The sequence below is a fragment of the Symsagittifera roscoffensis genome, chromosome 5, assembly GCF_963678635.1.
Source record: "Symsagittifera roscoffensis chromosome 5, txSymRosc1.1, whole genome shotgun sequence".
Classification (NCBI taxonomy): Eukaryota; Metazoa; Xenacoelomorpha; order Acoela; family Convolutidae; genus Symsagittifera; species Symsagittifera roscoffensis.
In genome coordinates this window covers 51,718,649-51,746,381 of record NC_087066.1, presented here as the reverse complement: position 1 = coordinate 51,746,381, position 27,733 = coordinate 51,718,649, and the positions used below count along the sequence as shown (strand labels likewise).

The window sequence follows — 27,733 nt, the reverse complement described above, 5'->3', positions numbered from 1 at the left end:
AAGCAAGAAAGCCGCTTTTAATATTTTTGATGCTCACAAGAGATTTTTTTGTTCCCCCTCTTTTACAAAGATTGGTGGAGGAGAATTGATACTTTTGAAAATGGAAGAAGAACAAAGAGATTAGTATCCGGCTTGCTTCAAAAATAATCAAAACTTTTTTCATTTTAAGGGTTTTTACAGATCTGGCTTTTGCGTTCAAAAATAGCGGTTTTTCAAAAATAAAATCGAAAATTTTGTCGTTCCTTTTTAGGGACGGCATAATTGATTTTATGAGCTCCCCTAAATCACTAAAAAAACCTAATTTGGACCAAATTGTCTATGCTGCAGCCAATTTTTGGAAAAAACATGCCAAAAAGGAGTTGTTTTTAGGCACTTTTTATAAAATTTTGATTTACAAAATGGTGTTTTTTTCGACGCGCGCTCCCCCTCTAACTTAGTATATATTGCGCCAAAGAAGTCTTAGAAAAATTAGGGTCGATCAGTTGAACTTGGATGCCTTAGAGCCCTTAAATAGTAACAAAAACTATCCAAATAGTATCCTGTGGGTCGGTGTGGGGTTCGAATCCTTGAGAGGTGGAGAGTAGGCGTCCCCTGTCCCCCTAATTACGCTACTGGAAAACAAACAACCCGGGATGACCGAAACTTCTTATCATACAATTCCCATATATGAGAAACTTCTTGTCATACAATTCCATACAATGCCATACGTACAGAACATTGTATTAAATCTCTATGATAAACATTTTTCCATAAATGAAAATTGTATGATAGGTGTTTTTCCATAAACCAAAATTTTTGAGCTTTTCTTTCTTAATTTAGTTTCTGAAAATTTTTTCGGTTGTGCTTGCAACTGCACACAAGTGACAAAGACCTTGGTTACTCAAAGGACCAAAGGTTGGACGGTCTTGCGTTTACAATGCATAGACAACGACCTGGTTTCGGCTGCCTTTCACAATTGATATAACAAAAGTAACAAACTTTTAATTTTGGGCAAAAGTATTTTAATGGTGATTTTTTTCTAATTTTTTGAATTTTCAAATTATCAGACATTGATCACGGCATATATAAACAACCCGTACAAAAAAAATAGGAATTTTCAGCGTTTTTGAAGAAAAAAAGTAAGTCAAAAGAAAATAAAAGCCAATATTATCGTAACCAGGACTACGTTATGCACACAAAAAATTAAATTTTGCATGCAAAAAATTTTTTTTGAAAAATGTTAGTTTGCGTACGAAATTCGATTTGCGGTTGAAAAAAAAACAAAAAATTTTTGGGCCAAATTTTCAAAATTACTTAAAAAATTTTTGTTTCGCCATCAAAAAAATGCCAGTCATACAATTTCCATATATGGGAATTGTATGATAAGCATTTTTTTTTCAAAAACGAAAACCTCGGTTTTTTTTACCAGGCTGTTTTATTAGAATCAAACAGCCACATAACTAAGTTTATATCTTTTTTCAACCATTTTTAGAAATTGTATGAAAATTGTATGACAAGCATTTTTCCATACACTTGATGTATGGAATTGTATGATAAGCATTTTCGGTGCATGGAGGTCAACCCGGGAACCTATCAAGTGGTCGAAAAATGGACACCGCAATTCATTTCAAACATGCCAATTTTCGCAAACTTTGAGCGTTTTTGAAATCAATTATGTTTGCTTCTTTCAAAATTACATTTGCTTCTAATCTCTATTGAATTTTGATTTCTTTATTGCCGAGGATCTAAAAGTTGGCAATTCATCATTCTTGCGGCCCAAAACAAAATTCAGCAGAAACAACAGAAAAGAAGATAATACGTGTTTTTATCTTTCAAACATTTGGAGAAAAGACAGAGGTTTTTTATTCATATTTCAAGCACTTTTGACTGGCTATTTTGTCTACTCTTAGAAATGGTATGTTTACGGAGTATTCAATGAACCGACTATTTTATTACCAGCGGTGCAAAACAAAACCAATGATAGAAAAAACACTTACTTAGCTGCTCAACGGTGAATATTTTGACGTTTTGAGCCGTAAACTTCACTTCATAAATCAATTTGAAAACCAATTATCTCTTTGTATTTAAACTATTCACTATCTACATTACGGCTCATATTTGATATTTTGATTGAAACTTTTCAAAACAGTATGTTATTTTGATTAAGACTTTTCAAAAATTGTAAAAAAAAATTGCTTTATTTTTTGGTAATTGAAACGAGTGGAGATACGAGTCTCAAGATTAGAAATGAAAATATTTTTATTGATGACCTTTTACTACCAGCTATCGTGTGTGCATACGAAATCAAGGTCGACATCATCAGCTCGATATACATTCCCGAGTCGTGTTCGGAGCACATCCGACGACAAGATGAGACATCTTTCGGATATGCACCGACTTGTGTCGGATCTTATGACTCATTACGACCCGAGTGTTGTTCCGACGAGTGACAAGAACGGAGTTGTGAACATTAAACACTTGTTGATTCTCAACAGCATCGTCCAACTCGATTCCAAGGTTAAAGTGATTTTCTTTGATCGGAAACAAATGTTTTGCAAACAAAGCGCTATAAGCTAGATTTCAGGGAATGCGCAAAGTTTTTATCCGAACTTTGGTCTTCTTTTAAGAAAATATATAATTAAAATACATTAAATATATTTAGAAAGCAATCTGAAATTTTCAATTTAAGTTTTTGTAAAATCATTCTTAAATTCTGAGATGTTTGTAAGAGAGAAAAACTTAGACTAACAACAACATCCCTTTGTTTTCTCATCGACTTCACGAGAGGTAAGTTTACTGGGAAGCGAAATTGTCGGACTTATTTTTTCTCGGCACTAAAAAACTCTTCTCCAAATATAACAAAAATTGTATGTGTTACCGAAGTTATTTATTAATCGTGCGACGGTAATTTTACTTATCAAGGGTTACGTAGCAGTATTCAGACAACCGCCTATTCAGACTCGTCAGTAAGCAGACAATTACTGTATTAACCAATCAGAATCGAGACAAGGAAGAAATGAATAATTAATAATTTTTTTATTCGTAAACTTGCTTTCTCATCTCAATTCTGATTGGTTAATATGGTATTTGTCTGCTTACTGACAGTGTGAATACGTGGTTGTCTAAATACAGACCGCACTCCCTTATCAAGGCATCTGAATACGAGTCCCACAAGCAAATTTGACACCTGAGTTTTTTTTACTGACTAATTTAATTGAATTTTTAATTTTATTTCAGTCCCCCGACTCTTTTCAACATTTGAAGTTCAATTTGGATTTCCGCATTTGATTTTCAATTTTGATTTCCGCATATAATTTTTCACCTATTTTAGCCTTGCCATAGAGCAAAGAACTTTTGCATGCTGAACAAACTAAAAATTGTGAACTATTTTTTTTTCATACTTTTCATGGTAACATGACGCATTCAGCCATAAAAACTTGTATACCAACTTTGATAAAATAAAATAAAATCGAAAGGCTGTGAGGTAAATGAAAAAAGAGCCAGGCCCCCTATATTCAATGCTACTGAAATTTCTGAAGCAATGACATTGAAAAAAGTTGTATTTCGAACTAGTAGTTTTTTGTAAGATTTGGTGGCTTCTTTGACTGTTACTCTCGTACTCAGACAACCAGTACATGTTTTCTTCTGTACATTTGACCGGTACATATATTATTAGAAAATTTGATCAATTTGAAAATTGAGTACCATTGCATAGACGCTAAAGGGCAGTCGGAATATTCAAAACGTCGTCCTGGTACAAGCAACCTTGATGTTCCGACTTTCAAAGAAAGTGAGGAATATATATGCTCGCGGTGTTTTTTATTCAGACCATTTTTTCAAAATATAGGTTGCTCGAGGGATCGATCTCTTGATCTGCAATGTCCCAGTCGCGTATGCACTCAGCTATGGTACCCTGCGACGAGTGGGTCAAAACGGTTCGTTTAATTCTTTACGCTTGGCGAGTTATCCCGCACTACCGAATCGCCACAAATTGACCTGAGGCAGCTAATGTTTTTTTTTTAAAATTTCCATACACGACTCAAATTGTAACATCAAAAAATATCAGCCAAAAGTTCCTAGTTTTGTCAATATTTAATTTGCCATAAACTATTCGAGACCAATTAGAGGGCTGTCGGAACCTTCAGAGTTTTGCCCTGACACGAGCAGTCTTGTTTCATTTCAGGCAGAAAAACTTAAATGTTATGATTTAGTCATGATTTAGTCAGAAAAAGTATACTTAAGATAGGTAAAATGACCTAAGAGATTAAATACGGGGCCGCATGTGACTATATGGCCAGTTTTAAATATCACTTTGAAACTAACTGAATGATTTGAAGCGCTTTTGTATGATATTTTTCAGTCGAATGAATATGAATATTTTTTTTCGATTACCTACGAATGAGCAAAAAGACCAAACAACCCGTTATAATTTGTGAAGTTGTTGAAGCAGATATTGAAAGTTTAATAAGTGTAATTGAAGTTTGCTCTTCACCCTCCCCCTCACCTCAGATTAGTATTAATTATATAGAGTAGCGAGGGGTTTTATAAAGTTTAAATGAAAAGACCAAATCTATTTGTCATGGCCTAAATTAGTTCGCATGCCAGTTTTTGAAACAACCGGAACATGTGAACAGGAAAACTAAAATTGCAGCTGGGCGGACGAAGGAAAAAGAGCCTTGAAGTTCTGAAACGCACGTTTATGCATGTCTCAGGTCTTCCACCACCATATTTTGATTTAAAAAAACAATAGCTTTTCTAAATTGGTTTCAGATATTAAACAAAAATTAACTGCTCATTTAGTAGCGTAAATGTTGGTGCGTATGGTGGAGGGACTAAAAGCTAACTCAAAAGAAACTTCCAATAATTTATCAGCTTTCAAAAGTTTAGCGCAACAACCTGAGGCTAAAATTAATCATCATCGTCCCCCCATATTCGATTGACAATTTTCAAATCGTTTTTTAGTTCCATCTAAATATTGATTGAATCAACGCTGGAAGGACTTACCCGGACTTAAAGGTCTTCAATATTATATATCAGTCGACCCCGTCTGACATTTACTTTTGGTACCTGATTTTGCGATAGAAAAAAAATCACTCCCGAATCCAAAGTTTTCCTTCCCACTCTGAGGTTATTGGAACATACACAAACGAAACGAGTGCTCAATATTTTATTGTGTGTGTCTAGGGTCAGAAGCTGTCGGTGTCGGTGTCTGAGGTGTGGCAGTGGGAGGACTTCTACCTCTCCTGGGACCCCTCCCTCTACAACAACATCACTGAAACTTCCCTGATGCGACCACTAGTCTGGATCCCAGATCTAGTCATACTTAATCAGGTAGCTAAAACTGATGGACTGTGATGTGCAGTGGCGTGCACAGCATTCATTGCGGGGCTGGGGGAGGGTTTAGGGGTGTTGGGGGGCTCGGGGTGGGGGTGGGGCATGGGTCGGGGTAATCGGCGTAGTGGGGCAGTTTTTCGAAAAAAATTTTGTCGACAATTTTTTTAGGTGTCGACCAATTTGATTTTCCGAGCTCCCCTAAATTGTCATAAAAACCCTATTTTGGAAAAAAAACATCTGCTCTGCAAGCGAGTGTTCTAAAAAACGATCAAAATATCATTTATGTGCAGTTTTTGAAGGTTTTAACAGTCAAGATATAAGAAAAAGTCCGGATATCTTTTGAAGCTTCCCAAAATATACTTTGAAAAAAATCAGGTGACCTCTGTCAAAATTTTGAGAAATAGAAGTAGTCAAAAAGTAATACTAACCACGCCAAGAATTTTACTGACTGTGAGAGCGCCATTGTACCCAGTAGCGGATTGGGGGGGGGACGCTCCTCCTCAAGGATTCGACCCCCAGCCGACCCAAAGGGTCCCCCCTTATACTATTTTGACATATCCATTTTTGGCTGACTGACCTTAAAATTTTTCTAAAGGCGTCTTTGACGCCAATTACTAATTTTGAGGGTGGAGCGCGCGCCGAAAAAACGCGATTTTTTGGTCGAAATTTTCCAAAAAGTGCCTGAAACGCCTTTTTGGCTTTTTCACAAATTTGACTGCAACCCAGTTGGTTAAATTTGGATCCTTGTAGTGGTTTGGGAGAGCTCAGAATATCAAATTGGTCGACCTAAAAAAAAGTTGACAAAATTTTCAAAAGTTTTTTGAAAACCTGCCCCCCTCTCGAGAAATTCCTAGATCCGCGCCTGATTGTACCTACTCCATATTCAACCCCCTCCCACTCCTCAAAACACTACAGCTTCACCTTTTATCACCCGGGTCGAGTCCCAGACTCATGTCCAGACTTTGCGGGTCGCGCCGCATCCGGATTGAGACCCAAATTGGACATTCCTAATTTCGGTCGCGAATTTCTGGACCTGCCAAAAATTTGTCGCGAAAGTCTGGACTTTCTCATTTCAATAATCTTTGGTTGCAACTTGGTTCTAGGTCTACGTCGGATCCTCCCAGTCCAACAACATCAAAGCCAACATCATCCCTGCCAATGTAAACTACAAGGGAGAAGTGAGTAGATTTCTAATTGAAATATACGAAACTGAGCTTATACAAAATCGATTTTATAAATCAATAATTTTTTCGAGATCCCTTGTAGGAAAAAAAGACTTTTTTCACTTCTTTTTTTAAGTTTGGACAAAAATTGATAGTATCATTAGGCTTATAAGATTACCTTACTGTTGTGAATCAAAAACAGGCCGGGGTGAAAAGGTTAGAAAAATTCAGAAAAGGTTAGAAAAATCAATTTTTGGTCTGCACTTTTTTTTGAAATTTAAAAACAATAAAAGAGCTAAAAAAACAACGATCCTTTTTGGTTCTAGGGAGCTCCAGATTTTAATTTCATTGTCCCGCTGACCCAATCCTGCCTCCAATTAAAAGTGTGAAAAAAACTGACATAGGGCAGTTATATTTTTTCCAACCCATTAAGGTTGACCCAAACAGAATTTATAGGGGGCTCAAAGTGGGCATTACAATTTAAAAAGCCCAAAGTCAAAGCAACATACAAACTTACCCAAAAGGGCTAGAACCTGCATATGAGCTGTTCCGTTTATTAAAGAAAAACGCGGTTGTGTCCCTAATTAAGTATATGCAGCTTCGAACTCTTCTGGACTAGGTAGCGTTGCCTCTACGCCTCGCCCTCAAACAACGACCATGGATCATTGTTTGGAAAAAAAAATAGAAAGGAGTATGGATCATGGTCTGTGGCTGCTTTCCCAATAAAATCAGCCCCATCCCTTCATCAAGCAAAAAATTATATCCCACAACAAAAAAGTTTTATATTCTGGAACGGCAAGGGGGCGAGGATTTGCTGAGGGATTTATAATAACGAAGAGCAAAGTGTTCATAAAGGATCATTTTAACTATCCCCCCCCCCTTGGGTACTGTATAACGAATTGTCACCCCTTTAAAGAAATAATTCAATCGTTATGCATATGTTTATTTTGTACCTAGTAAAGAATCTACCCCTTTTGCAAAACAAGACAGTTAAAGACATCCCTCTCAATTTGCTATTTTCCACAGGTTCGTCTTGAAACTCCTTCAGTGGTGGACACCATCTGTGAAATAGACATTGGGGAGTTCCCGTTCGACACTCAGGAGTGTGACATCGTGTTCGGGTCGTGGAGTCAGGGCGTGAACAAGGTGTCCCTGCAGAGTCTCATGGACCAGATAGATCTGAGTCACTACGTGGAAGACGCCGAGTGGACTCTAATGTCCACAAATGTGGAATCAGTCAATGTAAGTTGTTTTTATGGGTGCTAGGTAAATAAGACGATAGACCATTAAGACGGCAAGACATTAAGACGACAAATAAGCGATATTATATGTAAAATGAGAAGTTCAATTTTCAGCGGTTTATATTCCTCAGAGCTACAAAGTGTGAGAATTGCGCGAAGCGTCATCTTAAAGTCCGCCTTCAAAGGTGGTTGTCGATTTAATGTCTGTCGCCTTATTTGCAGATAACTGTTTCTGAGGTTATTTTTCTGCCCCATCTCCTTTTTTTCTTAAAGCAATAATTTTGTCTACCTATCATTTAGCGTGAGTTTTTCTGCTCTAGATTATAATTAAGCGTGTAATGTGTAGAAAATGAACAGCCCGGGCTGAGGTGCTCGACTCATGATTCGAGCGAAATGGTCGAAAGATGTCCGTTTTCAAATTTTTCAGTCGAACGATATCCTATTTCGACTTTTTGAGTCGAAAGATGTCCGTTTTCAAATTTTTCAGTCGAACGATATCCTATTTCGACTTTTTGAGTCGAACGATGTCCGTTTTCAAATTTTTCAGTCGAACGATATCCTATTTTGACTTTTTGAGTCGAAAGATGTCCGTTTTCGACTTTTTTCGACTTTAACGGACCTTTTCCGACTTTATTCGACTTTGCTCGACTTTGTTCGACTTTACCGGACATTGTTCGAATTTGTTTGACTTTGTTCGACTTTACCGGACATTGTTCGACTTTGTTTGACTTTACCGAAGAGTCCTGATTTACAACGAAACTCGGACATCATTTGACTGATTCGACCCTGTTCGACTCAGGATTCGACCCTGTTCGACTCATGATTCGACCCTGTTCGACTCATGATTCGACCCTGTTTGACTCATGAATCGACCCTGTTCGACACATGATTCGACCCTGTTCGACTCTATCGACCCTGTTCGACTCATGATTCCACCCTGTTTGACCCATGATTCGACTTTGTTCGACTATAGTGTTCGTTCGACCGTCTTAATTTGCGACAAAAATCTGACTCCGTTCGACCGTGTGGTCGAACCATGAGTCGAAAACCTCAGCCCGGGAGACTTTAAAACAATATTTATTTGCTGCAACTTGCCCTTACAAACGACTATTAGATATTTTAATTTGCAGTTTTACGAGGGCAGTAGGAAAAAGGAGACGGACAAGTTTGTTTTTTTTTCCGCCACCTTTACTAAAAGACATTAGGAAACTTATCATATAGCGATTCTTGTTTCTTTTAGTAATCAAATCTAAGTCTCACGTACCGTTTATCATCGAGTTGTTTCGACAATGCTAGGTTAGTTTGAGAATGAAGATTCAAAAGGTTCAACAACTTAATCTTATTTCCCTAGCAAATTGGGTTGCTATCTTATTTATCAAACCTATTTCTTAGTTAGTTTACTAACTGAAACCTCATTTAGCCAATACTGTTAGTGTGATGATCTTTTTCGCCTCGTCTACTCTGCCTTGTTCGCTGGATATTTCTAGTTCTACTTGCCGCTTGCCGGGTTTACTTGTAATTATTTTGTCTAAATTTTTTCATTTAATCGATGAAATTGCCAAATTCACATTTGATTTTCAGTGGAAAACTTCGCAATTTGTTTATTTTAAATAAGGATAAGATACACGAATGTTACAGAAAAAATAATAGAGTAAAATTTATATGAAAAAAGAATTGAGAGCCAGCGAATAACGAAAATTTGCCGGAGATTTTTTCCTGACTCAGGCCTTGCTATAATCCGCCTTTTCTTATCATTAAATCATTCCCCCAGGGATTTCCCTCTCTCATCAGGAGCTTTTTCAATAGTTTCTTAAGTTAATTTTAGCAATCAAAAATCAATCATACTTTCATCCCGGGGACTCACACAATTTGCACCTGCGATTTTTTAATTTAAAAGTCAATATCTCATAAAATTCATTAAAAAAAGAATGAAAGCATCGCCGTATTATCTGCTTTTCAGGGCAGTGAGACATAAAGTTAGGCAGTGAGACATTCTGTCTCTTATTTAATGCGAATAAAAGAGTCCGCTCTTATTTTGTAGGCAATTATAGCAATAGCGATATTTAAAGTGTAGTCCAACACTACAGCGCATCCCCTTCCTCAAGATAGTAAGTTTTTCCATCGGCACTTTTACAAGTTTTTAAGGTTAAAATGAATAGAAAGAAATATATAAAAACGCTAAAATGTCACACATTAAAACTGGAATAAAAAAAGCCTCTTTTTCGTTCCCCCCAATGAAATTTGGTTCACATTGTCCGAATGTTACAAGAATGGGTATGCTAACTAACTGGTCCTCATGTTCAACATTGTAAAATTCCTCGTTTTACCATAAAAAGGAAGCTTTTGTGAGGTGGGGGGGAGGTAGAACAAGAGCCCAAAAAAATCCGTTTTTTAACTTTTGTCAAATTATCTAGTTTCCTTTCAAGCTCTGTTTTGCACGACTAGACGATCCGATTTTTCCTCTCGGCAGTTGCAAGCTGCTCGACAGCCGCTTTTAACTTCCGCTATCTTTTCCTACTCTTTAGCTTAAGACGCTCCATTTTATCACTCAAAGCAGCTAGATCGTCTTGCTCATCTTTGAGGTTTGGTACCGCAGTGATTCCTTAAAATGGGTTTTTATAATACTGTCGCCTGACTTTATTAGGTAATGTCCGTTCGTCTTCTTTTTAACCTTCCCAAAATTCGGATTGCCTTTTAGTCTATACTCTGCACGTGAGAAAATGCTTGAAGGCTTCAATTTGGCACTTCAAATCAGAAAGTGCCTGAATGCACTTCAGTCGTTTGTTATGGAGTTGGTCAGGGTATTCTTTTCGCTAGTGTTCATTTTTTGTTTTTTTGGCTTCATAGAGTACTTTAGATAAAAACCTTGCAGTAACGGCGGCTCTTTTTGCCTGGGGTTTTGATTCCTCCTGGGGTTGAAGTGCAGCTTTCTTTTTTGTTTTTTATGGTTTCTCAATTTAGGATGGTTGTCATCCCAGTCCTGTACCCGTTATTTTAGTACACAGTTGCTTACTTAGTCGTAGTTCTCCATTCTAAACAAGTATGATAGTGATATTTTTGCGTCATACATTTATTTCATCATCAAATGTGTAAGTTGCTTTAGTGATTTGGGCATAAAATAACATCTATAGTTTAAAAAAATCATCCACCTGCGAACTAAACGACCACTTGTGTACCGTTCGACCGTCTTTTTAGAATTAAAAGCATCAAAAAATTCGAAAATGAAAATTATACCACTCAATTTTGTAAGAATTTTTTGTGTTGTCCTCAATCCCATCGGTGTGAAAAAAAATGACAGAAAGGTGTTGTTCCAAGTCAAAAAGGCAGAGATTTTAACCACATGCAAGTGAACATGAAAGATAGCTACTATTACAAAACATTTCCGCGAATAGTTTATAATAAGTTTCAACAGATGGGAAGATGGCGCTCTTCAAGTTCCTAACGAATAAATACGACTATCTGTTTGTTGCATTACTCTGTTTAAGTCATAGTATAGCATGTCAAGCTAGCAATCCTGCTAACAATTGGTAACAGAATGGACATTCCGATTACGGTGTCCTGTTGATATACGATTGTGACATGCAACGCAAGATCGCTGCTCAAAGTCACCTATCGAGTGCATTACCGTTGTGTTGTCGTAAATTACATCGTCTAGGCACACTGGGTGTTTCATTGTTTTTGACATTATGTAAAAGGACTATATATCTTTATTGGACAAACGAGATTGAACACAATGGTTTGCAAGAAGCTTAACGAATCTAGTAATAAAACACAAGTAAGCACACACATTGAAGCTAAGCTACAATTTTCCCTTGGTGTGGTGCCTGACTCAATGCAAATGCCTGTTGTTGTTATTTGCACGTTGGTTCTTTCATTGTTCCCAAAAATTCCGTAAATGGAACTAATGTCTTTATTGGACAAACGAGAATGGGCACAATGGGTTGGAAGAAATTTGAAGAAACTAGGAAAAAAATTAACTGTTAAGCAGTCTTGTTCCAGAAACTGGGAAAATCATAGTAAAGTTATACCGTGTTAGGTTTTTTGTTGTGCTACTGGGGGTAGGCGATAGATTCAGGTTTTATCTAGCCAGTTATAGGCTATTTTACGATAAATGTATGTGTGAGTTCCAGAGGTTGGAGACTTCAGACGGTAAGTGGCAAATGGGGCGTGAAATTGCCGTTGTAGAAAGGCTTTTGTTGCAAACGACTAAATTTGGCTGATGGTTGGTGACATTTTTATTAGTTGTAACACATCCAGAAAATTTTTGATCCCCACTTTTTGTTAAGTTCTGGCATAAATGGTAAGGGAAATTTGCAAAATTTAATATTTGCTCGTAGCGGTGGTGTTAATGGTAGAGTGGTGGCTGTGTTATGTTTTAAAGCTAGAATAGCAAAGTTTGAACACAACCCCACAATTACTACAATGCCACCAGAAAATATACTCCATTTTAAACCGACTTATTACACACCTCTCGTTTAACTATCAGAGCCCGTTGGATTGAAATTATTGCCCTATTTTAAAACCAAATAACCAATTATCTTGCTGACCTCAATGTAAGTTTGTTCTCGACTACCCGTGATCGTTTGATTCCTACAAAAAGTGTTTTTTGTGTATGGGAATCCCTGAATTAAATTGCAACGGAAATATTGCAAAACTATAATGGTCTAAGACCGTGTTTGGCAAAATGGACACAAGATTCTGTCAAATTTAAAAAATTGATCCTTTATTTGATTATGTCAATCTTCACAAGTAAAATGAGGAGGGTGAATGGGCTCTTGGCTAATTATTTTTCAAATCTTCATTTGGATTGATAACAAATAGGGCCTTCAAACACAGTTGTCTCAAACGAATAGCGGTGATTGGTCGATAAAAGGCTTGTTGTAAGCTGCAAAACTCGTAAAATTACACGCTCAATATTGATGATTGTTGACTGGAATATCATTTTAGTTACAACTAGAGAAAAAAAAACTTTTAGAAATAATAAGTGATTTTAATATATGTAATTGAAGTTAATTGCTTACATTCTGATTATTACAAAGTTTGCGATTGTTGGTTATGGGACATTAAATTGATGTCAATTCTGGTTTCTGGGTTTATAAATGCGATTATAATGGCATAGTAATGAGGACTAGTAGACTCCACGAAAATACTGCTTCGTCAAAACCACCGAGATTACTGTAGTGGATACTCAGCTTTGACCGCTCGGGAATTTTTATAAGGCGTTAATTTTAACGAGTACGCTATCCACCTCGAATAATATGTCGTATTGAAGAACAAGTTTGGTGCCGATTGCTAAGCAGAATATCTTATTTTCCTTGGGCAAAGAGATGATGGCTTGTGACCATGTATCGTCTAATGGAACCGCAAAATCACATACAGGGCACATTTTTTTGCAACTTATAATGCAGGTGTTGCATACGATTACGTAAGAATTTTTGACAATCATATGTTCACCCTTACGTCTATTGTTTGACGGAGTGATTAGATTAGAAAAATTATAGACTTTAAAATCTGTTAAGTTAACCACATGAATAACCTGTCTGCATATCGGATATGAGATTGTTCGAAATGGTGTTTTCGCTTGCACTTTTAGCTTTTTATAACCTGGACGCACCCTAAAGTGATGGTTGTGCAGAAGTGGTTTCATCGAGTTTTCGGCCGCCTTTTTTCTTTGTTCAGCCGCCTTTTTATAGTTGAAAAGTGACAAAAAATCTGGCTCTGATATCTATACCATACCAATTAGATGATTATCAAGTTATTAGGTTTTTCTTGTGTTTTCCACAATCCAACCTGGCTGAAAACAAATGATAGAATCGTAGTGTTTTGAGTCAAAAAGACAGAGAGTATAACCACATGCAACTGAACATGAAGGGAAGTAAATTTTACAAAAGATATTAACCGAATAGCTGAGATTTAATTTCAACGGATAGTCGTACTCGGTTGTTAGGTATTTTAAGGGAGCCAAAGCGGCTTTTGATCGTCCCGACTGCTGTCTGAGCCATCGTTATAATACGTTAAGCTAGCAATCTTGATACCAAAAAGTTTTTGACTGATTGAATTGTTCGGATTTTGGTGTCTTAATGAAATACGATGGTGGCATAGAATGAAAATTTGATGTTAGAAGTCTCCAGTTGAGTGCATTACGACTGTATTGTTGTATTTTACATCGTCTAGGCACAATGGTTCTTTCATTGTTCCCAAAATTCTGTAAATGGAACTAATGTCTTTATTGGACAAACGAGAATGGGCACATGGTTTGGAAGAAATTTGAAGAATCTAGGAAAAAAATTAACTGTTAAGCAGTTTTGTTCCAAAAATTGGGAAAATCATAGTAAAATTATAGGTTTTTTGTTGTGCTACTGGGGGTAGGCGGTAGATTCAGGTTTCATCTAGCCAGTTATAGGCTATTTTACGATAAATGTATGTGTGAGTTCCAGAGGTTGGAGACTTCACACGGTAAGTGGCAAATGGGGCGTGAAATTGCCATTGAAGAAAGGTTTTTCTTGCAAACGACTAAATGTGGCTGATGGGTGGTGACATTTTTATTAGTTGTAACACATCCAGAAAATTTTTGTTCCCCAATTTTTGTTAAGCTCTGGCATAAATGGTAAGAAAATAATGCAAAATTTAATATTTGCACGTAGCGGTGGTGTTAATGGTAGAGTGATGGCTGTCTTATGTTTTAAAGCTAGAGTAGCTTAGCATTCTGACCTGTTTTTTTTTCGATCAGTTAGTTCAGCTAGTAACTTTAACTCCTACAAATTTTAAACACAATCCCACAATTACTACAATGCCACCAGAAAATATAATTCAACTTATTTCGACTTATTACACACCTCTCGTTTAACTGTCAGAGCCCGTTGGATTGGAATTATTCCCCTATTTTAAAACCAGTTATCTTGCTGATCTCAAGGTCAGTTTGTTATCGATTCCCCGCGATCGTTCGATGGCTATATAATTTGTTTTGTGTGTATGAAAACTCCTGAAATAAATTGCAAGGGGAAAATTGCAAAAACGTAATGGTCTAAGCCCGTGTTTCGTAAAATACACACAAGATTCTGCCGCATTTAGCATATTGATCCTTAGTTCGATTACGGCAATCTTCACAAGTGAAATGAGGAGGGTGAAACGGGTGATGGCTTTTTGTTATTTAAACCTTCTGTTTGATTGATAACAAAAGGGGCTTTCGTACACAATTTTTTCAGTTGACTTCCGGTGATTGGTCGAAAAAAGGCTTTTTGAAAAACCGCATAACTCATAAAATTACACGCTCAAAAATTATTATTGTTGACTGGAATATCGTTTTGGTTTCAACTAGATGAAAAAACAGTTAGAAAGAATACCTGATTTTAATGAATGTAATAAAAGTTAAATACTTACTTTCTGATTATTGCAAAGTTTGTGATTGTTGGGTGTGGGACAATAAACTGATGTCAAAAGAAGTTTCTGGGTTCATGAATGCAATTATAATGGTTCAGTAATGAGAATAGTAGACTCCATGAAAATGGCTACTTCATAGAGTCCGCCAAGTTTACTGTGGTGGATACTCAGCTTTGACTCATCGTGGAAAATTTACAAAGCGTTAATAATAATCAGTACGGTATCCACCTCGGCTGATATGTCGTATTGAAAAACAAGTTTGGCGTCGATTATTAAGTAGAACATCTGATTGTCCTTAGGCAAAGAGATGATGGCTTGTGACCATGTATCGTCTAATGGAACCGCAGAATCACATATAGGGCACATTTTTTTGCAACTTATAATGCAGGTGTTGCATACGATTACGTAAGGATTTTTGAGATCTATACCATACCAATTAGATGATTATCAAATTATTAGGTTTTTCTTGTGTTTCCACAATCCAAACTGGCTAAAAAAATGATAGAATCGTAGTGTTTCGAGTCAAAAAGACAGAGAGTATAACCACATGCAACTGAACATGAAAGGAAGTACTTTCTACAAAAGATATTAACCGAATAGCTGAGATTAAATTTCAACGGATAGTCGTACTCGTTTGTTAGGTATTTTAAGGGAGCCAAAGCGGCTTTTCATCGTCCCAACTGCTGCCTGAGCCATCGTTATAATACGTTAAACTAGCAATCTTGGTACAAAAGGGTACTTGACTGATAGACTTGTTCGGATTTTGGTGTCTTAATGAAATAAGATGGTGGCATGCAATCAAAGTTTGATGTTAGAAGTCACCAGTCGAGTGCATTACGACTGTATTGTTGTGTTTTACATCGTCCAGGCACAAGGGTTCTTTCATTGTTCCCAAAAGTTTGTAAATGGAATTAATGTCTTTATTGGACAAACGAGAATGGGCACATGGTTTGGAAGAAATTTGAAGAATCTAGGAAAAAAATTACCTGTTAAGCAGTCTTGTTCCAAAAATTGGGAAAATCATAGTGAAATTATACCGTGTTAGGTTTTTTGTTGTGCTACTGGGGGTAGGCGATAGAGTCAGGTTTCATCTAGCCAGTTATAGGTTTTTTTACGATAAATGAATGTGTGAGTTCCAGAGGTTGGAGACTTCGCACGGTAAGTGGCCAATGGGGCGTGAAATTGCCGTTGAAGAACGGCTTTTGTTGCAAACGACTAAATGTGGCCGATGGGTGGTGGAATTTTTATTAGTTGTAACACATCCAGAAAATTTTTGTTCCCCACTCTTTGTTAAGTTCTGGCATAAATGGTAAGGGAAATAATGCAAATTTTAACATTTGCACGTAGCGGTGGTATTAATGGTAGAGTGGTGGCTGTGCTATGTTTTAAAGCTAGAGTAGCTTAGCATTCTGACCCGTTTTTTTCGATCAGTTAGTTCAGCTAGTAACTTTCACTCCTGCAAATTTTGAACACAATCCCACAATTACTACAATGCCACCATAAAATATAATTCAACTTAATTAGAGTTATTTCACACCTCTCGTTTAACTGTCAGAGCCCGTTGGATTGGAATTATTCCCCTATTTTAAAACCAGTTATCTTGCTGACCTCAAGGTCAGTTTGTTATCAACTCCGCGCTCGTTTGATGGCTATATAAGTTGTTTTGTGTGTATGAAATTTCCTGAAATAAATTGCAAGGGGAAATTTGCAAAAGCGTAATGGTCCAAGACCGTGTTTGGTAAAATACACACAAGAATCTGCCACATTTAGCATATTGATCCTTTGTTTGATTACGGCAATCTTCACAAGTGAAATGAGGAGGGTGAAACGGCTGGTGGCTTTTTGTTTTTTAAACCTTCTGTTTGATTGATAACACAAGGGGCTTTCGTACACAACTGTTTCAGTTGACTTCCGGTGATTGGTCGAAAAGAGGCTTTTTGTAAACCGCATAACTCATAAAATTACACGCTCAAAAATTATTATTGTTGACTGGAATATCGTTTTGGTTTCAACTAGATGAAAAAACAGTTAGAAAGAATACCTGATTTTAATGAATGTAATAAAAGTTAAATACTTACTTTCTGATTATTGCAAAGTTTGTGATTGTTGGGTGTGGGACAATAAACTGATGTCAAAAGAAGTGTCTGGGTTCATGAATGCGATTATAATGGTTCGGTAATGAGAACTAGTAGACTCAATGAAAATGACTACTTCATAAAATCCGCCAAGTTTACTGTGGTGGATACTCAGCTTTGACTGATCGTGGAAAATTTATAAGGCGTTAATAATAACGAGTACGGAGTCGACTTCGACTAATATGTCGTGTTGAAGAACAAGATTGGTGTCGATTGCTAAGCAGAATATCTTATCTTCCTTAAGCAAAGGGATGATGGCTTATGACCATGTATCGTCAAATGGAACTTCAGAATCACTTATAGGGCAGACTGTTTTGAATTATATAATGCAGGTGTTGCATATGTTTACGTAAAGATGTTTGAAAATCATATTTTCATCCTAACATGTATTGTTTGATGTAGTGATTTGATTACAATTATTACAGAAATCATTTTCTGTAAAGTTTAATCAGATGAATAATTTCTCAGCATATCGGATGTGGGATTGTTCTAAATGGTGTTTTTGCTGGCATTTTTCTTTTATTGTTGCACAGAATGCAAATTAAAGGTGGTGGTTTTGGAGGCGTTTTTTATGGAATTTTCTGGGGCTGAAACAAAGTTCCAGACAGAGGGAGCAGCATGTCATTTTTGATTCTCGAGTTTGTTAAAATCACGATAATTTTATTGGAAATAATATCTGATAGATATAAAATTCGGTGCCTGTGTTTGTTTTTTGGTCTGGTTATGCAATTATTAATTTCTGTGAATTTCTCCAAGTCACAGTTTTACCTACGTGGTACAACGGCAGCCAAGTTTGCCATCAGAACGAAAGCTCTAGTTGCAGTTGTATTTAACATTCATACAAAACTAATAAAAACACTGGTTATACATACTAAAGTTGTTAAACCATTTTTGATGCTAATATCGTCACTTTTTATTCTAAACTATTATGATCTCATATAAACCCACTTCTTCTGAGGCTTGAAACAAGTGTTTGACGAGGAAGTACATGAAAAAACGCCTGGCATTTAAAACTGTAGATGGACTTAGTTGTTAAAAGTTCAATGAAAAGTTTTGTATTAGAATTGGGTGATTTTAAAAGAGATCAGCAGCTTCCTCTGTCTGTTTTAGGAGTCTTTGCAGATGGAGTCAATCAGGTTCAGATTCTCCCGTCTGAATTACCGGATGACCTTGAGACGCAGAATGGCCTTCTATTCGTGGAACATTGTGGTGCCAGCCATACTTGTGAGGAAGTTTCCTTTTATGGAAAATGTAGCCTAAGTGATTCTGGATAAGTTAAAACCACCAAGACACAAAAGGACAACTATATGTCTGTTCAATTTTATTTTAAAAAAAGAAGCACAGGTCGAATTTAAGAAAGAAGTAATGATCAGGGGTGGATCTAGGATTTTTTCGAGGGGGGTATTTCCGAAAAAATTTCAAAAATTTTGTCGACTTTTTTTTAGGTCGACCAAATTGATTTTCCGAGCAATCCCAGAAAACTATAATAACCTTATTTTGACCAAAAAGTTTGCGCCTTACGCACAGGCAAAATTTTTGAAAAAACAGGTCAAATATACCGTTTTTGGGCACTTTTTGGAAAAATACCAAAGGGGGACACTTTTGTTGGTGAGACGGTCGAATCCCTGAGAAAAAACGTCAACCCTCTCCCGTCCCCCGCCCTAAATCCACCCCTGAGTTAGATCGCAAGCATGCTCGAAACGGCTAAAACTAAATATTATTCAAAAAACCCGTATTTTCTAACACCTTTTATGAAATTTTTTTTGTGATTTTTTTTTAATTATAGATTTTTGTATTTGTAAAATTTCAGGTGAACACGATGTCTGTTCTCGTGTTTCTGCTGCCGCCCGAAAACGGGGAGAAGGTGTCGCTGGGAGTCACCATCCTCCTCGCACTCTCCGTCAACATGATGGTGATCCGGGACTATGTTCCCGCCAACAGTCTCCAAACTCCGGTGCTGAGTGCCTACACTCTTGTGTGCATGATAGCCACAACGCTCACTCTCATCCTCTCACTTCCGGTTGTTCACGTCAAGTCAATGGGAACAAAACGTTTGTTCTTTTTCTCCAACAAATTAAACCAATCAGACTTTTTTAAACTTTAAAAACGATTTAATGTTAAACGGATATCTTTTGATCTTTAATACACTATGATAACGAAGTTAACTCGACGTTGATAAATAATTTCTGCGAAAAATTACTATCAAATTTTTTCTAAAAAAACTTGTCTGACAAAAATAGAAAAACTAGCTATGAGATGAAATTCGAAAAGAAAATTTCTAAAAATTGGGCATTTAACACTCGGGAAAAGAAGCGAAGTTATAAGAAACATTCTTCTCTCTATGATCAAAATTTTCAAAAATTTGTCATGATTTGTCAAATACCTTGAAGATTTCTCAAATACCTCGAATCATGCCAATTTTAGTGCAGACGCCGCCAAGTGACAAGCTTCTCTCCATCTGCACCAGACTTAGCTGGTGGTTCTGCATGAACAAATCAGGCGACTTGAAGTTCCGACAGATGAAGGCCGTGATCAAACGCCACAAGCTCTTTTTGGACGAGTTGCTTCATTCCTTCGGTGGTTCTAAACAGAAGTCGTATCTAAACGAGGATATTTTGAGTCCGGAGTTCTCTGAGGTACAACATGGTCGCAAGTTGAGCCTCATATGCAACAAGGCATGCTACCAGTAAGTTTAATGGGCTGTCTTAAATAATCCCCCCCCCCCTTTGGAAGGTAGTAGTGAATTGCGGCTCTTAAAAAAATTGTTCACATGGCATTTTCCATGAAAGAAATGTTGTAAAAATTTGTGCATCTGTTCACGCTGACACGTTTTAATGCAGTTTATATTAGGAAAAGTCATTTTAAATTGACTTACATATATTGAAATTCAGAAAAAATCAAGGGGGACGGGAAAAGAGCCTGAGTTGCCATCCTTACGATGAAATAATTCAACGGTTGAGCATAAGCAAATTTTGTAAACAGTTAAGGGGGGTAAAAGTTAAAGGTAAACAGTTAAACAGTTAAGGGGTAATAGTTAAAGATAGTTGAAGAAATAAGTTAACAATGTGTGAATTGGACTCTTTTTCCTTTTCCTCCAACCTCGAACGAGCATCAATTTTATGGTGTTGAGGTGGTAAACAAGGTTAAATATGCAAACTAAACATGTTCGTCATGGCCTAATTAAACCGGGTGTCAATTTTGATATCAATTGGACGATGTGAAAAAATTCAAGCTGTAAAAAATCGCAGGTGGCGGGAAAAAGAAAAAGATCCGTGAATTGCACTGGTTAAATTTGACTCCCAGGAATTAGCAAGTGAATTGATCACGTGGTTCGTTTTTTTAATGAAACTTGACATGATGATCTAATGGAATGGTGATATTTTAGAAAACAGGCTCGTTTAGTAGACCCAAATAAAGATTTATTCGCTGATTTTTTGAGTGATCCTAAGTAGCAAGTGGACAAAAAACATACATAATTTTCATCGCAAATACGGAATGAAAAAACTTCTATAAGAAAACCAAAAATTCAGCGCCCATGAAAAAAAACTATAACAAGTAGAAAATATCCTTGGAGTCATAATGGCGTCATTATAACAAATAAGGATTTTTCCAATTTTTTCTAGTGGTTTTAATTTTTTTTTCACTGGCGCTAAAATTTCGGTTTTCATAAAGAACAATTTCATTTTTTTTTTCAGTCAAATTATTACTTTAGATAGGTTCCGTGTTTCAGAATTGGTATCGACAGCTCCAATTGTCCGCTGCTATCAGAAACTGAAACAAATTTCTATACCAATCCGCTTTTTTCCAATGGTCATCTCTGTTCACAGCTTCAAGACAAAGAACAAACATTCGATCAATCGCAACAGTCGGCTTCAAGCGTCAATACCATATCATGCTTCTACAAGAGCATTGCGCAGAATTTAGAGACTGTGCTGAAAACAGTGACGATTAGCCGACAGCGACTTAAACTACTGAAGTTAAACGCGAACTTGATTTATCTGAAGTGGATTAGTGTAGTGATGGTTTTTGACCGATGTCTGGCTCTTATTTATGCTGCTATTAATATCGGCTACTTGATTTATTTTGCGCCATATTATTTGTCTCGATCCGAAAGGTGGTTCTGATAGTCGAAAAATAGATTTTTTATTATTAGTTATTTGTGCTGTAAATGCAACATATATTTATGAAATGAATTTAGGTTAAGTTTGATTTCGAAAAGATTTCGAAAAGTTTGATTTCGAAAGGATTATTTTTGGAAGTAATTTTCAGACGGAATTTGCAACAAAAACCGCGGATCATGTTAACAATCGTTATATGGAAATTTGCTGTTTTTTGAGGCTTTTAGGATAAAAAACTTGATTTTACTATCAAAAGGATGTTTTCGATGTTTAATTAGGGCTTGTTTGGCAAAAAGTTGTTTTGAAAAAATATAGAAACACTGTGCAAAAAAGTCAGAAAAAAATTGCATTTTAGTTTTTTTAAGTTTTTTTGTTTTTTTTAATTCATTTTTGAGACACGCTCTGCCGATTATGCCTAAATTTTTAAATTTCGACGCGTTCGTATAGTTTTTGAATCACTCCACCAACTGAAAATGACACTAATTTGAAGAAAAATTTACTCCATTTTTTGTGAGTAAATAAACCAGCCTAAATACACACCAACCAAAAATGCGCATGTTTATAGGACTGCCGAAACGTTACGTCGCATCAAAGAAATTTGTGCGACTTTCGTAACTGTTATATAATTGTTACATAACTATTATATAACTCTTACGTTTTTTCGGTTGGTTCATACCACCAATTTTTTATGAACATGATCGGAACATTCTGTGCTACCTTACCTGCACAACAACTGTCTATCCTTGTACTCAAATCAGGGGCGGAATTAGGAAGGGGGCGGGGGGTCGGTCGACCCCCCTCAGGGATTCGACCCCCTGCCGACCCAAAGGATCCCCCTTTGAACTATTTTGAGATATCCATTTTTGGTAACGGATCCTAAAATATTTCTAAAGGCGCCTTTGGCGCCAATACATACTTATTTTGAGGGCTGAGCGCGCGCCAAAAAAGCGCATTTTTTAAGTCAAAATTTTACAAAAAGTGCCTAAAAACGTCTTTTATGGCCTGTTTTTTCACACTTTTGCCTGCGCCGCAGAAATTTGGCCGAAAAAAGGGTCTTTGTAGTGTTTTGGGAGATCTCAGAAAATCAATTTGGTCGACCTAAAAAAAAGGTCGACAAAATTTTTGAAGTTTTTTTAAAATCCGCCCCCCCCCCCCCTGCTCAAAATTAAAACTTTCCAATTTTTTTTTTCAAAACTTCCTTTAATTTCTCTGTCACTCAAAGCCTACTAGATTCCTCATTTGTAACACTTAAATTGAGCACCCCCTTTCATTTTTAACCCCATCCCTCCACATGCAACCCTCTTTTTAGTATCCCCTATTTGTTAAAGTTACCCCCTGTTATATTCCAACACACACCCACCCTGTCCCTCTCCAACAATAACTACAGTACTCAATCCCCCCACACTTGCCCCCCTCCCCCAGACACTTGGGACCCCCATGAGTGACCGGGCAGGCTTAAATAGGTATGGGGCATTGAATAATGAAGGAAATAAAAATAGAGGAAGTAAGTGTGCGGTGAAGACAGCTATAAAAGGAAACAATTTCTTGATTCAGCCAAATGGTAATATCAATTAACGTCCAGGTTTTGAATATATACGTTTTGAAATTCATGACTTAAACGTCCAGGTTTTGAATATATACAATTTGAAACGTTTTGAAAAAGAATTTGTCCCTGCTGCAGTGAGTTTGCGCGCTTTAACTACCCCGTACTGAACTTTTTGTGCCATTTCACGGCTGATCATCCATTTAGCAGGGGAGAGAATATTCTCAGGACTGTTCCCCCATTATGCAGGGCTGTTCACAAGTGAGCATGCGTATTTTTCTACAGACGTGGTCGTACCTGGATCTTACATGATCAGACCTGAGTGAAACATGTTCATACCTGTCGCAGACATGATAACGACTGACTGAAAACTTGACATTTTCACTTCGTATCTTGACTAATTGGTCTTTGTTGTTAAAAATTCACTTTTTCAGATTTTTTTTGAAATGAGCTTATCCAAATTTACCTCCTCGAGTCAAATATCTTCAAATGAAGAAAATTATGTCGCATCTACATCCCAAAAAAGAGGACGTCAGGTTAGTTTCAGGGGATCAACGGGAGGGATAGTCGAAAAAACTAAGAATCCCCGGTTTGAACTATAAAGCATTGAATTGAAGCAATTCGTCACAAAATTTTTTGGCCAATAATCCTTCAATTTTCGCGAACCAGTAGCCGCAATAATTGCGAATAAATTAAAAAGATTTGATTGGTTGATACTATTAATCTCATTGAATAAACTAAAAACAAATATGCGACTACTTTTTAACGCATGATTTTTGTCTAACTTTATTTGTTAAGCATTTATTTAAAGTGATGAAGTTTTGACTAACAATTTTTTTTATGTTGACAGGAAACAGAGAAAAGTATCCACACGCCCCGCTACTAACGACTCCCTGCTGGCAATTAAAGAAAGATGCATCTAACGACTACAGTAAATTTTCAAAAAAACTTCACCGATGTCAGAAAAAATTTGAAAAAAAAACTAAAAATTTGAAGTAAAGTGTCACATTATCAAGCTGAGTTTATGATGTTGTTACAATTTAACCATTTCTTTAATTATCTTATAATACTGAAGATACCGATTTGAGCATATTCGGTTCAGGCATGGCCATGTATCCTGCAGATGTGAGCATGTTTAGTTCAGGTATGATCATGTATCCTGCAGGTGTGAGCATGTTTAGTTCAGGTATGATCATGTATCATGCAGGTGTGAGCATGTTCAGTTCAGGCATGATCATGCATGCTGCAGGTGTGAGCATATCTTCAGTTAGCACACCTGATGCAGGTCTGATGCAGGTATGTGCATGCCGAATATAGACACGCTGCACATCTGTTACAGACATGAATTTTGCATGATTTTACAATGATCAGATATGATTATGGCCAAAAAGTTCGGTACGGGACTGCAGTGATCAAGGTTCCAACTTACAAATAAAGATAACTGACACATTATCTAGCTGCAAAAAACAATAAGGTCTTGACGTGCTTTTTTGGGGTTCTCGACAAAATCTTGATAGTCAATTAAGTGAATGTTTTGCATAACTGCAGAAGCTTGTTCCAAACACCTGGCCTGGTGGTTTTTTGATCTTTTGCTGTTTATTATAGCAGCAGGAACATGTGATTGGACTTAAAACCTGAAAAAGTTAAGTTCAGCTCAGGTCATTAAGGTCAGAGCGGTTGTACGGGACAAGGGTGTGATGAAAAAGCAAGAAAAATTAAAAGCCAAGCGTTCATACTAATTTTGAATGCATGTGAAGGCGCATCATTCATGTTCTGCGATATGCACGGGAGGATCAAATTCAACTTTGGATCCTGTTTCATACCACTGCATGATGATTTCTGTAATAGAATCTGATGCAGTAGTCTTCTGATTCAGGAGAACCAAATATTTCGATGTGGATGAGCAACAGAATTCATTCAGGTTCAAAGTGAATCAAAACGGTATACTGCTATCGGTTCTGCATGGGAATAAAGAAGTCTCGGCTGTAGAGAGTCAAAAGAGCTAGTAAGATAATGTTCGTGATTGAGACTGCTTGAAAAACCAAGATGGGCAACCGTATTTAATGGGGCATTAATACGTCTGGGGGAACGCTTCAAGATATGCTCACATGTGCTGAAGTAATTTGTCTGTTTTGCGTTAATTCATAACCCAAGATTTTTCGTTCTCTCAACAATCCTAGAGACGGAATGAGCCAATTTGGAGGCCTCTTTTCCTAAATCTGAAACGTTTCTCGGGATCTGTGTTTGACCATCGTCTGATGGTGTAGGTTTGCACTTTCACAGTACTGATTAGAGTTTTCAAGCAATTGATGATAGTTTTTTTAAAGAGCGACCAACCTTTGAGCTCTGGTAAAAAAATATCTTTCTTGTGTTCGGTATATTTTGCTAAAATTAGCAGCTCCTTGTTTTATAATTTTGTTCCACTAAAGCAAGTCTTAACAATTGTCTTTGACCAATATCATTTGCTTGCTGATCTTTTTTGATAGCTTTTAAAATTCGTCACTTGCCCTTTTTTTGTCGTTTGCACATTTTTATGTTGTTTGAAACAACTGAGTTGAATTAACGACGCTCCTTGTGTACGCAAGAAAACTATGTAATTGAGAAGTAGGCAGTGACTTGAAACTGGATCGGAGTCGAGTCTTTCATAGCCCTTAGGAGAAAACCCGACGTCGAAACTCATCAACATTATTCACCCGATAATATATTTAGCATCATTTGCAAATAGCGCACGCCCCTTTCCTCCCCCCCCCCTCAGAGATTCGAGCCCCTGCCAACCCAAAGGGTCCCTCTTTGAACTGTTTTGAGATATCCATTTTGGTGACGGATATATACTAAATTTGAGGGGGGAATGCACGTAAAAAAAAACGCGATTTTTTTCTGGTAAAGTGCCTAAAAACGGCTTTTTCGGCTATTTGTTCAAAATTTTGCCTGCGGCGCAGAAATTTCGGCCAAAACAGGGTCTTTGTAGTGTGCTTTAAGAGAGCTCGGAAAAACAATTTGGTCGACGACCTAAAAAAAAGTCGACTAAATTTCAAAAGTTTTTTGAAAACCCGCCCCCCTCGAGAAAATTCTAGATCCGCCCCTGGACAAGGCGTTTATACAAAACCCGAGTGCGTAGGTAAAAAGACTAAATGTCTTTTTATATTTCATCTCCGTTGGCTAGCATTCTTTGAGGCTTGTTTTCCTGAACTTTATCGAGAGCCTTGAAATCACCACTCTGACGTCTTAAAAATGACAGTGTTTTAATCTCTAACCTACTAGGCAATTGAAGTAGGCGGTTTTGCTCAAATAGTTTTGCCAAATTTTAGCAAAAAGGCCTTACCTTTACAGGTAAAATGTTCGATAAATCTAAAGGTAAAAACGTCTAAAATTTTAAGCCTTTTAAAAACATCAAGTGTATGGTCACGCTGGTAATAAATACATGTAAATGTTATCGTTTTGAGCATTGAAAACGTCATTTAATTCTACCTTCAATAGTGGCATGAAATTGTTCGGGCGCAAATAAATGTCCACTCGCCGAACAGACTGTCAGGTGACTATGAAAAACTGACAGAAGTCTTAACGGTTCATCGGGGGCCAGCAGCATTAGCATAAGCCAAGTATAACCATATAAATCTTAAATAAACATTGGCGATTTGGAGCGAGAGTTTATTGTGGCGTTATGCAATGATATAGCGAAACAAAGTTGGCTAGGACGGGCGGAATGGAAGAACGGAGCAAAGTATCGAAGTGATGAAAACACAATCGTAAAAGTCACAGAAATTTAGCTGATAGAAAACTTTATTAAACTGGCGATGGGTGAAAATCAAAAACGTCCTCATTTCCCAACTGAAATGTTGAAGAACCCAATTTCTTTGTATACTATTTTAAGAGGCACATTTTTTGTGTCAATAAAAACAGTTTTATTCCGTAATATTCACAATAACTTTCTTAATTTTTCAGTTTTTGAATAAACCAGTACTACTGTTTTATATACGCGAACATCACAGTTACTATATATTTTTGCACTGTAAGCTTTAACAGTCGAAAAAAGTAACACACTGATGACCAAAGTTAACAAAATTGTTTAAAATTTTGTGGTGGAATTTTCTGTCTGAATTTTCTGATGAATTGCAACACTTCTCAATTCTGCAAGACTTCGGTCCTGCTACAGTATAGTTACTCTCTCTCTCTCTCTCTCTCTCTCTCTCTCTCTCTCTCTATCTCTCTCTATCTCTCTCTTTCCCTCTATCTCTCGTTGAAACTTTTTTTAAACTATTTAAGCTGTTTAAACAAAGACGATGAAATGAAAAACGATTTTAGATAGCTGTTTGTCCTTTCCCGGGTTGATGTGCTCGTTTTATGTTTTGACTGTCTCGACCAAATTTTGCTACGATTTGACTTTCTTGACAATTTTTTGGTGTTTTTCAATTTTCTTTTTCAAGTTTTGGTGTGTTTCGAATTTCTTATGCAACTTTGTTCTACCCAGTTCAAAATTGTTTTGACTTTCTCGATAGAAACTTGATTTGTTTTCGAATTTGTGAATGGGTATGTTTCGACCGCCTCGACTTTGTCAGCAGAATTTCCAAAGGTTATCTGATCCATCTCAGCTTTGTTTCAATTTGCGCAACTAACAATGGGATTTTTAATGATTGTTTCAACTCTCTAGATCACAAAATTGTGAGCTTAAATTTGCGCCTAGTCTATTTTCAAGTATTTCTGGGAAAATTGGCAAGTTAAATTTTCGACTGTGCTCGATTTATACTTTGACTGTGTCTTGACTTTTGTTTAGAATTGAACGACCAAAACTAGGTATGTATCGACTGTGCGCAATCTATGTTTCGACCTTCTCGACATTTCG

At 36.8% G+C, this 27,733-nt stretch overlaps 2 protein-coding genes across 2 annotated transcripts in view; one reads left to right on the top strand and one right to left on the bottom strand.

Moving 5' to 3' along the window:
• Positions 1-27,733, bottom strand: part of LOC134846018 (phosducin-like protein 3) — a 275,293-nt gene that overhangs the window by 184,285 nt on the left and 63,275 nt on the right. The gene's annotated exons all lie outside the window — the stretch shown is intronic.
• On the top strand, positions 1,558-21,386 carry LOC134845809 (neuronal acetylcholine receptor subunit alpha-9-like). The gene is made up of 8 exons (XM_063862889.1): positions 1,558-2,496; positions 5,164-5,310; positions 6,417-6,491; positions 7,503-7,718; positions 18,343-18,456; positions 19,043-19,283; positions 19,657-19,918; positions 20,963-21,386. Exons 1-8 carry the CDS (start codon positions 2,227-2,229, stop codon positions 21,354-21,356), a joined length of 1,719 nt encoding a protein of 572 aa, XP_063718959.1. The 5' UTR covers positions 1,558-2,226; the 3' UTR covers positions 21,357-21,386.

Coding starts and splice junctions, on each gene's coding strand:
- LOC134845809 (XM_063862889.1), top strand. CDS start 2,227: ATGAAAATATTTTTATTGATGACCTTTTACTACCAGCTATCGTGTGTG. Junction 18,457..19,042: donor TTGTGGTGCCAGCCATACTT/GTGAGGAAGTTT, acceptor GTAAAATTTCAG/GTGAACACGATGTCTGTTCT. Junction 19,919..20,962: donor TGCAACAAGGCATGCTACCA/GTAAGTTTAATG, acceptor TCCGTGTTTCAG/AATTGGTATCGACAGCTCCA.